At 40.1% G+C, this 14571-nt stretch overlaps 1 protein-coding gene across 11 annotated transcripts in view; it reads left to right on the top strand.

Annotated features, from left to right (window-relative positions):
* The window catches only part of LRRIQ3 (leucine rich repeats and IQ motif containing 3), a 54449-nt gene extending 40425 nt beyond the window's left edge, over positions 1–14024 (top strand). For 10 of the 11 annotated variants that reach the window (XM_081866546.1, XM_081866550.1, XM_081866542.1 and 7 more), the window contains exons 7-9: positions 762–1482; positions 9425–9627; positions 9714–10035. In XM_081866546.1, coding sequence (XP_081722672.1) covers positions 762–1482; positions 9425–9623 — 920 coding nt within the window. In that variant the 3' untranslated portion in view covers positions 9624–9627; positions 9714–10035. Of the gene's footprint in view, positions 1–761; positions 1483–9424; positions 9628–9713; positions 10036–13078 lie in introns of those variants that run through there. The other variant, XR_014157659.1, reaches the window with a different exon arrangement.
* Positions 14025–14571: the final 547 nt, after the last annotated feature.

The following is a 14571-nucleotide window of genomic DNA, read 5'->3' as shown; positions in this document are numbered from 1 at the left end:
CCAATGACATTTAGCAAGCTGAATGGTCTAAAGTTGCTCGGCTCTGTACGTGGGCCTTTCTTATGTATTAATACAATCAACGCAGAGCTCCAGCTTGAGGGAAATTTTGCTGTTTTGTTTATATACGTGTAAAGTGCTGCTAGAAGTGGGGTCCACCAATCTTTATTTGCTCTGATGGCGTCAATGGATATAAGGTCATCACCGGGAGCTGCCGCATTCTGGATTAGTTGTACTTCCGAGTCACCTTCAGAGGTAGCCCCACGTAGAGTGCATGGCAAGGTTGGAGAAGATGAAAAAAGTACCATCGTATTCTAGGGTAAGCTGTTGTCAAGGGTTAGTGGGGATATATGGTAGGCCTTGAAGGGCACACCTGGTTTGGGCAAGCAAAGAACTAGTGCAGGGTTTTCCAAACTTGGTTCGCCAGCTGTTTTGGGACTACAATTCCCATCATCTCTGACCAATGGTCCTGCTGCTAAGGATGATGGGAGTCGTAGTCCAAAACCAGCTGGAGACCCAAGTTTGAGAAACCTGGAACTAGTGCAAGGATAGCCATTTATCCAGGGTTCCATCTTTGCAAGCCTCATAAGTATGTCCCTGAAGCAGTTGGAAGAATTTTATAGACTTTCCATTATTAGGTTCTTTGGATGGGATTTGCTTCTTTATTTTAAAATGCTATATTGTAACTTTGTTAATGAAAACTTTAATACATTGGAAATATTTGGGGAAATACTAATGTAATTGTTGAACTGTTTTATGTTCAGAGCACTTGGGCTGGAAGGAACCTGAAGTGAAATCTGATGAGATGGCAATGAAATTCAGGCTTTCCATACGTAGAATGCATTTTTATTCATTGCATGATGAGCTGCAGTTGTGTCGAGAGAGAGACAAAGAAATTTTTGACGCTGTACATGACTTGCGTTACTTCATGCAGCCTATAACTCCAACTAAGCCTATTCATGAGCCAGTGAGCATAGATAAGAGGACCTTTGCTAAAGCATTTGGAGCTGTCAGACTTCACCCCTTGTGTGCTATTGATAAAGCATACTTGGAAAGTCAAAAGTTGGATGTTGAGCTTAAAAAGGAGCGGCATGTCATGCGGATGCAGATTATTAAATGTGAAGTTACAGACTACATCCATCGTTTACAGGAAAATAAAATGGAGAAAGTTCAGATGGAAAACGAAGAGGGAAAGCTCATGACTAAAGATACTCTGGAAGAGCAGAAGAACAAAAGATCAAAGTCAATTAATAAACTGAGGCAAAACTATACCAATTTTGTAAACATCAAGAAGAAAAAGACATTTGAAAATACATTTGTTCAGCGCTTCAGCACTCAACATCTTTCTTTGACAAATGGCTTATTAAGAATGGATGGATGGAGGAAGAATGAAGAATTTGTGAAAGAACGAAAAGTTGTAGTTAGAGGAATTATAGAAGAACAGAAGCAGCGAAGAGAGATGTTCGAAAATTTCCGTGAGGAGAGGTAAGTTTGCTTTTCTTAATTATTCACTGCACATAAAGCTTTGAAGTTTTCACAAATTTATAGATAGTCTTCAAGGATAGTTCTTGTGGAAAACTGGAACCCCCAATAAATAAATATTTATATCCTGATTTTCTGTGTCATTGTCCAAGATGCCTAAAGTGGCTAATATATATATATATATATATATATATATATATGCAGGTTTTGGTGTCCTCGGGTGTCTTCCCGTGTAAAAGTTGGGGTGTCTAGGCGACGTTTCGACGAGGTCTCACTCGTCATCTTCAGGCTGGTGCTTTCGGCTTCTTGTTACTGGAACAGAGCAGGATCTCAGTGTTTGAGTTCCTATAAATACTGTAGAGGGGGTGTGGTGTATAGCCTCCAATGTTCTGGGCAGAGAGGAAGTTCCCAGGCTAGTGTGCCTTTTCTTCTTTTGTTCCTTAATTACTTGAGAGATATCTTGAGTGATTTCTTGAGTGATATCCTGAGTACCACTTAGGTGGGTCATTAGGTGTGGATTAGTTGTTAAAGTCTTTGTGTCTTGACCTCTTGAACTTTGTGAAGAGTTTTCCTGAGAAGATGGCTGTACTGTACTTAGTTGTGCTCTGGCTTGGCTTCGTGTATAGGGGCGAGCTGTGGTTTTGTGGCTTGTGTCAGCCAGATCTGTGTAGGGATTGCAGGGGGGTGCAGCATCCGGAGGTGCCACCATGGATTGGCTACTGGATGGTGTCTGTAATTCATCTGTGGAGAGGGTCTGGGTTTGGGTCTGGTGTGGTTGATTGGTGTTGGCGTTCTGTGTGCCTCTGGATCTGGTGTCAGTTTTTGTGGGGAGGGCTAATTTCCAGATGTCTGGCAAGCGGGATGTGTCGTCACGCTTGTTCATGTTGTGAGGGTGTTTCTCTATCTCGATGGCTTCCATGATTATTCTCTTGTGGTGATGTTCCGTGTTAAAGAGCAATTTGGAATCTGCAAAATTAATTTCGTGTCCTGTTTCTTTCATGTGTTGGAAAAGAGAGGAAGTTTTTTCTTCTTTTTTGACGGCATTCTTGTGTTCTGCGATACGTGCATTTATTCGTCTGTTTGTTTGTCCAATGTACGTGGCTGGGCAGACTTTGCAGGGTATTTCATAGATCCCTTGGTTTTCCAACTGGATTTTATCCTTGGGGTTTCTGAGGATATTGGCTATTTTTTGGTTGGTGCAAAAGGCTGTTTTGATATTGTGTTTATGGAGGATTTTGCTAATTTTATCTGTAGTGCCCTTGATATAAGGAAGGAGGGCCATGCCATTGTTTTCTTCTGTGTCTTGGTTTTTGGGGGGTGTTTCCTTTTGGATTAGCTTCGTAATCCTGTTTTGCTGGTATCCATTGGCAATTAACACGTTTGAGAGATTCTGTAACTCAGTTGTCAAGTGGTCTTTGTCAGCCAGGCGTTTGGTTCTGGAGATGAGAGTCTTGGCTACGGAGTTTATTTGTGCAGGGTGGTGGTGTGATTGTGCATGTAAGTAGCGGTTGGTGTGTGTTTTTTTCCGGTAGATAGTGTGTCCTAGGGAGACATCTTGCCAGACATCTGGAAATTAGCCCTCCCCACAAAAACTGACACCAGATCCAGAGGCACACAGAACGCCAACACCAATCAACCACACCAGACCCAAACCCAGACCCTCTCCACAGATGAATTACAGACACCATCCAGTAGCCAATCCATGGTGGCACCTCCGGATGCTGCACCCCCCTGCAATCCCTACACAGATCTGGCTGACACAAGCCACAAAACCACAGCTCGCCCCTATACACGAAGCCAAGCCAGAGCACAACTAAGTACAGTACAGCCATCTTCTCAGGAAAACTCTTCACAAAGTTCAAGAGGTCAAGACACAAAGACTTTAACAACTAATCCACACCTAATGACCCACCTAAGTGGTACTCAGGATATCACTCAAGAAATCACTCAAGATATCTCTCAAGTAATTAAGGAACAAAAGAAGAAAAGGCACACTAGCCTGGGAACTTCCTCTCTGCCCAGAACATTGGAGGCTATACACCACACCCCCTCTACAGTATTTATAGGAACTCAAACACTGAGATCCTGCTCTGTTCCAGTAACAAGAAGCCGAAAGCACCAGCCTGAAGATGACGAGTGAGACCTCGTCGAAACGTCGCCTAGACACCCCAACTTTTACACGGGAAGACACCCGAGGACACCAAAACCTGCATTCCTGTACCCGTGAAAATCTACGAAAGCATATATATATATATATATATATATATATATATATATATATATATATATATATCTCCCAGTTGCAATATTAACAAGAGAGAAGCACAGACAATAGTCAAACTTTTAAAACCAAGGGGGTAGTGATTCACAAGCTAGCCAGTGAATTTTCACTTGGTCTTTATTTTTAAAACAAATAAATGCAATTGAGGTCATATTAATCTCCAGGGATAAGGGAGTCCCACAGCTTCATCTTCGGGACATGATGAAGAGACATGATCCAGGACCCCTCTCATTGATGTGAGTGGAAGGGCAAACTCCTATGTAAATCATCCACTACGTAGGTGCCAACTCCCTGGGGCCCTGGGTGCCCGAGCACCCACAAAATTCCCCATGAATGGGCCAGGCACCCACAAATTAGGTGCCAGGGCCATGTACGCTGGCACCCAAGTTGGCACTCCTGATCCACTACATCCATTCTAATTCTGCTCTTTGTTTTCTTATATGTCCAAAGCAATTCCCCCACCCACCCAAGTCTTCTCCAGGTTAAAAAGCTTAACCCAGTGTATTCCAGCTCTTTTTTACTTCTACTAATGACCAGACTTCAGATGTTTCCTGATATGTGTGTGAGTGTAAAGAGAGTACTTAGGAAGCTCACTGATACCAGGAAAGTGCTCATTTAGGCCACTATTGTCCGTTCACACTGACAGTGATTCTCCAGGATCTCAGGCAAAGCTATTTCCTATCACCTCCTATCTGAGATCCTTAAATTTGGAGATGTCCTGTGGCACCTGCCTGATAAATAAGCATAAACAGAATATTTTCCACCTCGGTTTTTATTAATTCAAATTTAGGAAAAACACCTTAAATGTGGCACCTTAAATGTTAAGACATGTTGTTATAGGATAAGTTTTTATGAGCTAGACCTTCTGGAAACTGTCACATTTAGGAAGTATGTGTGCAATACATACATATATAAACACCTTCACAGCACGCATACCCCAAACTGTTCTTTTCCCCTAGAGAGATGGAGAAGTTTATCTCTAGAAGTTGAGATAAAAACAGATCTTGCCCCCTCCCATGATACTGCACTCAACAGCATCTGGATAAGCTGATAGGATTTACCCTTACCTAAACTGAGCCCTTAGCTGTAATACCTTTACTTTCTCTCTCAGAAATCAATGGAAGCTATTTAGTTTTATGTAGGAAAGCAAAGGTGTTGAGGTGGAAGAAAAGCCTAGCTTTCAAGTCACATGATACTGCCCTCCATGACTGAGGAGAATATTTTCTCCCACCTTAACATTATCACCTCACTTTAAGTTTCTCCATAAAAGATAATGGAAAGCTCTTCATTCTTATTCTGACAAGTGCTCAAGAAGAGACCTTCTAGGTGAGACCAAAGACCTATTTAGTCCAGCAAGATGCCTATGGGAACCTGGCAGTCAGGACATGAGTGCAGTAGCCTTCTCCTGCTGTTGTTCCCCAGCAAATCATATTCAGAAGCATGCTGTTTCTGATCCTGAAAGGTGATATCCAGCCATCGGTACCCTTATCCTGCGTGGATTTGTCTAAGGTCGCAATTCAAACCTTCCCCTGCATCCCTGACACATGCAGCTCCTAGGCCAGAAGGTGGGAGAGGCAGGCAGATTTCTGTGCCAACCATGGTTGAAGTGGAACTTCCTTAGGATCCAATGGAACCTGGGCCAGCCCAGCCACTCCTCCAGAATGCCCCACTTCAGGGCTTTCCATTGGTTATCAGCATCTTCCATTGGTTATTAACATGAGCAGGCATCTTGTTGATGGCCTGACCATGCACTCAGAGGCTTAGCTAAGAAACCAAGGCAGAGGGACTCCACCCATTCCAGCCCTCCCCACAGCCTCCTGTAAGAGAGGTTGGATTGTTCTGTAATTATTTTTAAAGCTGTCTTAAATGACTATCACTGTACCTTTTGGTGACAAAGTAAATTATTATTAGAAAACAGCGTCACAGTGTTGAAACCCAGAGTTCTCAACTGATATGTTTCATAAAGTGGCATTCTCATGGGAATCTGATGGGTCCTTATTTGGCATTCTCTATGTCATGGATATAGGATGAGCATTCTAGTAAAAAAAAAAATCATCCTAAGAAATGTTCCTTAATATTGATTTTGACGGGGCGAAAGTATTCATTTCAAAAGCAGTTCAAGGCAGTGTGGGTATCTTTACAACATGCACTATGTGTTCAGGTCTATACCAAATTAATTTATTTTGAAATTATTTATTTTAGTTAAATCTTGCTTTACTTTTTTCAACATGCCAAGTTTCTGCTGAAATTTATAGTACTACTGATAATATTCTTGGCCTAGATTCTCCCCCCTTTTGTACAAAATGAATATCTAGCTTATCAAGTCATGGTTGTACCCCTTAGATAAGGTTCAGGAAGCCTTGAACATGAAGGCTTGGATGTAGCAAATAATATATTTTATCAAAAAGCCGTATGCAGTATGTAAGAATTCTTGACATCACCTAATTGCATTTACTAGCAGCTGTGATATAACATTGTTTTTCTTTATTTTGAAAGGCATACAAACCTAAAGCAAGTGTGTGTTTTTCAAAAGTAGTTTGGAAAGAGGAAATTTGAGTGACTTGTGTTTTCTGTTTCCCTACTTCTGTTTTAACATGGAATTTGGAAACCTCAGATATTCCCCTGGTAGAGCTGTCAGAATACCATGTCATGTATTACAACAATAGAGCCAAAGGAAACAGAAGCATGAGCCACTCGCCCTTCCTCTGAGTTAATCCACACTAGAGTTCCACACTGTGGATTTGAAGATGCTTGTGTCTCTCTATTTTATTTTTCATGGCACCTACACAACATTCTCCTCATCAAGGGGGGCCTACACTTTCCCTATGCTGAATGGGGATATTTTTGATCCACAGATAGTCCGATAAGGGAAGAAAATGCAATATAAAAATGTATGTTACTCAGTTGTGAAGCCACTGAAGCACATTTCATGGCTCGCCTTCTTTTACATGTGTGCTGACATATTGCTGGGTCTTATTGCCATACCTCTTACTTCCATTTTGTTTTCATCAGCCCAAAGGAAAGGATGCAGCTCTGTTCCATTGGCTGTTCCTGAAGGTGCATTTGTGGTATTTTTATTTTACAATAAGCTCTTTTGCAGAACTGCTCTTGTATAGAGCAGCTATAGTAAAATGAAAATTAGATTTGTCTCTGCAGGTAGAGGAGGCAGGAAATGGGAATGAAAGGAAGGAGCAGCCTTTCATGTGAGTGACTCCAAATCCTTGCCTGGCTTGGAGCAATGCACATTTATTTATTTTTCTGACTGCTTTTTTTGTACAAATCTGGCCTATTTGTGTTTTTATTCCTTTTTTTAAGCTGTACTTGCATAGCTAAACAAATACCTGCAGTCATGCCCTCAAGACAAATATACACGTGTGTGTGTGCGCGCGCACGCGCACACACACACACACTTTGTGCAAATCTGGTATGTTGGAAAACTTGTATTCCAAAAATAAAGTATGTTAAGCAGTGCATGCACCTGTGCACAAGCTCACATGAGATTTCCAGATCTTATGGTGAGTAGAGAAGTTCTTATCAATGGAAGGAATCAATTCACAGCACAGTTGTATCCCATGAAGCACCACCACTGTTATGGACAGGAAACAATGAGGTCAATTTAAGAAGCACAAAATTGAAAATGCTCAAGCGTGGATTAAGGTTCTGAAACACGCACACAGAAACAGCAACCCACTTACACACAAATGCCACAGTTTGGACACAGCCACTTTCTAATGTCAGAGTACTTGCGGTTCTGTCCGACAAACTGACTCAGGGTGCTTCCAGACTGTCACTGTTTTCAAGTAGGATTCAGTCACATACTGGCAAATTCCGGTTGCACAATTAAAGTTGTTTTGGAGTTCTCGTGCAATAATAATAATAATCCCTCAACAATTCCACCCCCACCCCCCAATATTGGATTTTTGTGCTATGTAAAGTCATGGAGGAAAACACAAAAATTGTGGGATAACAGTTGGCTTGATGCAAAGTCCACCAAGCTCCCTGCAAGCTGAATGAATGCTTAATAAATGACCAACATTGCCTTCTCTCTCTGCAAACAAATAATCATGAATGCTCAATGAACAGATCATGTGGAAACAGCCTCTGTAGGAATATTTTTTTCTTTTTGTTTTAAGTGGGTACTCTTTTCTGTTAGTTTCTTGCTTGGTTTACCCTTCAGCTTCTGTATCCTTGCTAACAACAAAGCCTTGCATGTCAGATTAGGCCCATTTACACCTGAACAATTTTAATGTCTTTAAATTGTGACATTTGTGACACCTGGGCAACCGTGCTGTTTTCAGCAGGTTCCCCGTTTGCCTGGCTGAAATCGGTAGGTGATCTTTTGCTAAAATGCAATACGAACTGGGACACTTTTTTCTCCACATACCCTGCATCTTCTTGTTCCTTAGTGATAGGAAACATGCACAATAGTTAGATTTCTTTATTTGCTGGTTATTTTGTAGAGAACGCATTAAGTTAGTACCTAGTCTCGCCTGCATTTATTGTTACTTTGGGGAAAGAAAGTTAATAGAACACTGATGTCATGTATCAAATTAAAAATCAAGCGTAGGACCATAAAGGTGAATTTAATTAACTGAATGCTATTGTTATATCTCTGCATAGCTGATTACAATTTAATAGTGAAGCAAAGGGAGGACTGAGGCATCAGTTTCACTCTTGATTGATATAGTTTCTCATTCAATATATTTCACTTTTATGTATCTTTCTACAAAAGATTGTGGATGTTTCACATTTTTTTTATTTAAAAAGTTTCATTTTATGGCACCATACATGACACAGAATGGCAGAGACATAGCTCATCCACAGTAGCATTTCTCCAGTTCCCACCGCCTAAATTTATGTAGTGCATTTTTATCCCTCCTTTCTTCCTTCGAGGAACTCAAGGTGGCCTACATAGGCAGCCTCCCATCCAAGTATTGACTAGATTCATACAGTGGTACCTTGGGTTACATACGCTTCAGGTTACATACACTTCAGGTTACAGACTCCACTAACTCAGAAATAGTATCTTGGGTTAAGAACTTTGCTTCAGGATAAGAACAGAAATCGTGCTTTGGCAGCGCGGCGGCAGCAAGAGGCCCCATTAGCTAAAGTGGTGCTTCAGATTAAGAACAGTTTGAGGTTAAGAACGGACCTCCGGAACGAATTAAGTACTTAACCCGAGGTACCACTGTATATGCTTTGCTTCAGCATGGTGGCTGCATCGTGCCTTGGGACCATTGCCTTTAAAAGGCAACTGAAAGGCACAGGAAAAGACTGGTTGGAATGGAATCTCATTGGAAAATTGTAACAGTGCACCCAAGGCATATTGCATCCACTAAACTACCAGAGTTTAGAAAAGAATTTTGAGACTGGGAGCGAAAAGCCGTGGTGTGCTCTGTTGTGTGCTTGCTTGTGTCTCACATTTATTGCCCAACACTTATAAAGATGGTGTGATAGTTTCAATGTGGCCTGTTTCTTTAAGTGAAGAAGTGAAAAAACAAACACACATTGAACTTAGGTATGTTGCCAAGTGCCATATTATTATATAGAATGCGTAGATTGGGGGCGGGGGGGGAGGAACAGAGTCAAGATTTGGGTTTTTGACTCAAGGATAGACAAGAGCAGTTTAGAACTGGTGATGAGGCTTCTTTTTCCCTCCTCCAGGCAAGATATGATGCAAAGACAAAACACAGATGAAAAACAGTTTAGGAACTGTGTGGCCCACGAAATGGCGAGAGAGAGATACAGGCAAGCCAAGGCAAAGGTTGAAGCCATCAAGCAACCCAGACAGATGGCGCTGTACTCCTTGCCCGTGATTGGCAGTTCTGGCACTGCAGTGCCTGTCATAGAGTATGACGGCTAAGATGGTAAGGTGTATAATATGGCAAGTGGAAAGAAGACCAGTTGCAACTGGTTCTTTGAATGATCTAGATGAAGCTTTGTTGTCTTACAGGTTTGGAATCTGTTTCTGTTGGTAATGATTTTGAAACGTAAACCAGAAAAAGACCATTTGATGAGCAGATCGACTACAACATTTGAAGTATTTCAGTATATCCACGTGAGGAAGAAAACAGCTGTAGCCTGTTGTGCTAATTGTTTGCAAATGTTGACTTTTAAGTGGCAAACATTTCAAGCGTACATACAATTACCTCTGTATTTAGCTTTAAAATTAAATTATTCAATGCCATATAAAAATAATTGGGGAAGAATTCACTGGTTGTTAATGTAGCCAAGTAGCATGAGTGCAATTAAACATGTTGACTACACTTACTGCAGACAGGACTGCTGGAGCTTTGCCTCAGTGATTCCTCCGTAACTGTATATACAACAATGCCATAAGCCATTAGCTCTCGATAGAATGTATTTTCAGTTGCTCTCTGGCTATGCCTTAATGCAATAATTTGGTCCCAGCTGCTAACTTTCATTAACACGCTGTGTACTTTGATTAGTTTCATTAGCTGCTTTCCTATGTGTAATTAATTATGCTTCTAGTTGATTCTACTTTAATTCTTTGTATATATATTTCTCCATGTGTATTGAGCCCAGGGAGAGCAGACTTGGGCAGTTGCTGGAAGAGGTGTGGAGTCTTCCGTTGCTCCTCCCAGCTCAGTTACAGAAGTTGGGATGAGGTTTTCTTTCACTTTAGTTGTTACATCTGACACTGAAGACACACAGTAGCTTTTAAGAGAACTGGGGCCAAACTACATGTGACACCATTCATGCAACTAACAATTTCTTGCATTACACATTTACAATGTAAGAAAAACAGTGACACTTTCTTGTTACTTATCATTGTCTCTCATCAGAAGAAACAGACGTAGACTTTAATGTTAGTTTTATATGTGTTGTTTCACATTTCCAAAGGAAATGGCAACTTTTTACAGGCAGCTCTCCATTACGTGGGGGTTACATTCTGAGGCACCTTGTGTTTAAGTGAAAGCGTGTTTATTGGGAATGCCATTGAAAAAGCCTGCAAATACCACAATCGCTCTCCCCAGTCCTCCTTGCTCAGACTCCCAACATTGCACAGGCCTCAAAGGTCGGTGCAAGGGCTTGTGGGATTACTCTTGCGAAAGCTCATGAGATTTCTAGACACTGTCTTCGTGCCATTTTGCCCCTTTTCATGCCATTTCTGGGTTCGTGGTGATGCACACCAGCGTGGTCGTACGTGCTTGAATGGGCGTAAATGGGGAGTTGCCTATATTTGAAAGCTCTCGTGCTAATTTACACTGGGTCCCCACCACCAACATGGATTCAGGCTGGACTTGCTCTCTTATAGCCCATCTGCTTCAACTTGTGGGACACCTATCCTATTAACAGGGAGAAGATTACAAGATAGAGCAGAGTTGGAACAATCTCCTTCCTCAGACAAATCCATGCCCTTTTTTCTTCAGAAATCCTTGGCCCATTTATTCCAACAAGCATTTGAAAGACTGTGCTGATGCTCCTAATGGTTCTCCCCAACACACTCATATTTTGATTGCTATGGGTGTTTTTAAATCAAGGAAACTGCTTCCTTTAAAAAAGGGAAAAAAGAAATCCACTCTCCCACAATAAGTCCCTTGCTCTCCTTTGGAGAAAGTTGTGTAGAGTAGACCTTTTTACTGTTCTAGTCTCTTATAAAATTTACAATCAAATCTCTTTGTTAAATGAATGCTTTTCTTTAACCTTTCTTCTGATTTGTTTCCCAACATTTTTCACATACAATTGCTAGTAGCTTTTTGCATTATTTTCTACTAGGGATGGAGGAGTAATTTTATTCAGTGCATATCTAGAGCCTAATAATCTATCAAATACACACTTTCTGAAACATTGCAAACTGAAACACTGTTATCCTTTGGAATTTCCACCTATCCAAATTTAGCAATTGGGTCCCCAACCAACATTTGCAAAAATGCACGTAAGTGTGCATAAAAAAGTGAAAATTACATATATAATGCATTATATTAGGGAAAATTTCTTGCAAAAAAATGTGTGTATTCATCAAAACTGCATATGAAAATGTGTTTTATTATGAGAAATTCACACTAATATGCTGATAATTTTTGTGAGATGTTTATTTCATTGCAAATTGCTGCAGAAATGTGGAGAAATGAATTTAGGACTGGAAAAATTAGAAACTTAAGAGAACCAAAATTGACAGATGCTTCCATCCCTAATTTCTACTCTTAAACACACCTTGTACTGCCATAATGATTTGAATATTTAATATTAAAAAAGATTTGTCCCCATAACATCCATATTGCTGTTTTGCTATGGCTGCCCCACTAGTCTTTGTTGGCAGCTCATAATTAGCGCTTTCTTTTCTTTTTCACCATGAATTGAATAAAACTGTTACTTACATTTCAGATTTTTAGACACTAGTCCTTTACCTTCCTGCCACTCAGCTACACAAATTCTAATTATTGTCACCAAATACATTTCTAAAAAGCATACGTCTCCTGGGTATCTCAATCTCTGCAGAATTACCTACACATTTTGCACCCGTGCCATTTCTGCAAGTATTTTATCTGCACAGAAGATTATTCCCCCCTCTCTCATTCCTGGGCTGTAGTCCTGATAAAGAACTTTTCCTTATTGGAGGTTGATGACTGCCACTTCTTCTTACTTCCATTTCTCTGCATCTAAAGAAAGGGACAGACCCATATATTATAAAGGTCTTTATCAGGGTATGAGCAAAAGAGAAGAGCACACAAAAAATTCTGGGAACAGGCTGTTGAGGCCGACAATATTTTGAGTCAAATAATTATTTGGGGGCAAATGAATCAGTTTCATTAAGAGGCATCTAAAGCAATCCTGCAAGATCTCCGTTAAAGGAGCCCCTGCTGACTGGCCAGTTGTCTCCTTCTTTTTTTTGGGTACTTCTATCAAATGGATTCAGTATCTGAATAAAGTGGCAGTGGTCAAACCAATTCCCACTGTTTTTGTGGAGACTGTGCTTCATAAACCCCACTCTTTCAATCATAAGCCAGCATACTTCTTCTGTGAACTAATTATTGTTGCTTTTTTCCTCTAGAGCAGCAACAGAATATTTCCCCAGCCCTTCTCATTTTCTGTCTCTAAGGTGAAGCTAAACTGATGTATTCTGAAGCTAGATTTCATTGTTTGTGCCATGCTTAGTTTCAACTGTTGTGAGTTATTGTTTGCTGTTACAGAGAGCCATAATGAATTGTTACATTTTGACACCTGTCTTTCAATGTTTTCTATTCCAATCTACCAGTTTATTTATAGTCTACTCCACAGCTTGTTATTAAACATGTTTTTAAAATAATACAAAGATAGTATTCATGAATAATTTCCCTCTCTCTTTGTTTCAGGAGAATCTTACCTGGACATGAAAAATGGATATGTGAATATGGGATCTGTCCATGGTGAAAAAGTGTCTGAAATGGATAGAAAATCAAAGTCATACCTAATAGCACCAAAGAGAACTGTTTATGTGAATTATTGGAGATTTTTAAAAATCCATCTGCAAGAGACTGACCAGATACAGCATTCTGCAAAAAATACCAGCTGCTATTTGTGTCATGAAGAAATAATCAATCAATCAATCAATCTTTATTCCTGTCAAACACCAGACAGCATGAAGAAATAACAAAATTTAGATATATTTATAAATAATTTGATACATGTTGTTCATTTTTTAAAATCAATAACCAGCTATATCTAAATGTACAAATGTTCCATTTCCACAATTCACTTTAATTTTAAGTAACAATTGGGAAAAAGGAAAGTGTATGAAATAGTGGAACAGAAAAGATATTAGATATGTTGTCATGAACTACATAAGGAGTGCCCATAGTGAAGAAGGAACAGACTGCTGTTTGAATGCCTTCGTGGCCTGGTTAATTTTTTTATAGTGGTTATGGATATGGTGAATCTGGCCTGCTTTAGTTTGGTGAAGATGGTCTGTGACATACTTTGCAAACAAAATCTGGGATTCCTACTGCTACCACAGTACCAGACCTCTTGGAAGTAGATATTCACTTTTTTGTCATATATTATTAGTGCCCATTAGACCTTTAGGATTGTACATACTACAGGTTGTGCTCTGCTCTTTGAGCCATCCATCCTTGGCCAACAGAAGTATATATTTCATATGACAATGTGCTAAATGTGATAGATTTCATTGATAAGCTAATCCTTGACATGTCTTCTACCCAACACTTTGTTTTTTGGGTAAGGTTGTTGTACATCCCCACTTGCATTCCAAGCATTCTTTGCCATTATTGGATAATGAGCAATAAAATTGTGGTCTGCATAATCCCTGGCTCCATATCATGGCTTCTAATGTATGTGTCTCTAAGAAGTAGTATTAATGACTAGAAGAAATTTGATTGTGTTGGATCTTTGCCTTGCTAAGAAATAACAGAACAATCTGAGAGAAACTGAGAGCCACTGTGGAAGTTAACATTTCCCAAATAGTGTCCTGTACCTGTGCTGGAACTGGTGGTATTAATGGATACAGGTTTTTCCTGTGTTCCAATATGTTGTTTATTCGGTGTCTTCATTGTGTTTTGCTCAACAGAATGTGGATTTCTATAACTGGTCAAGCTACTAATGGCTCAAATAAAGCTAGATGTTGCAGGGGAAATGCAGCACAGGGTGGACACTTCCTTTTTTCAAAAAAGAGATTATATGCACCATAGAAAAAGACAGATTTTAACAACATTTTTGGCACATCCATATTAAAATATGAAAATAATTACTAAATTTAAGTGCCACAGAAGGAAAGGCAGATCGTTTTACATCCAAATCACCACAAATAAATAATTTGCACCACACACCCAGATCCCCCCAGACCTGTAGAT

Source organism: Podarcis erhardii (genome assembly GCF_964252035.2).
Source record: "Podarcis erhardii genome assembly, chromosome: 6".
NCBI classification, from domain to species: domain Eukaryota; kingdom Metazoa; phylum Chordata; class Lepidosauria; order Squamata; family Lacertidae; genus Podarcis; species Podarcis erhardii.
The sequence above is the reverse complement of the archived record's forward strand: the minus strand, read 5'-3'. Positions and strand labels throughout refer to the sequence as shown.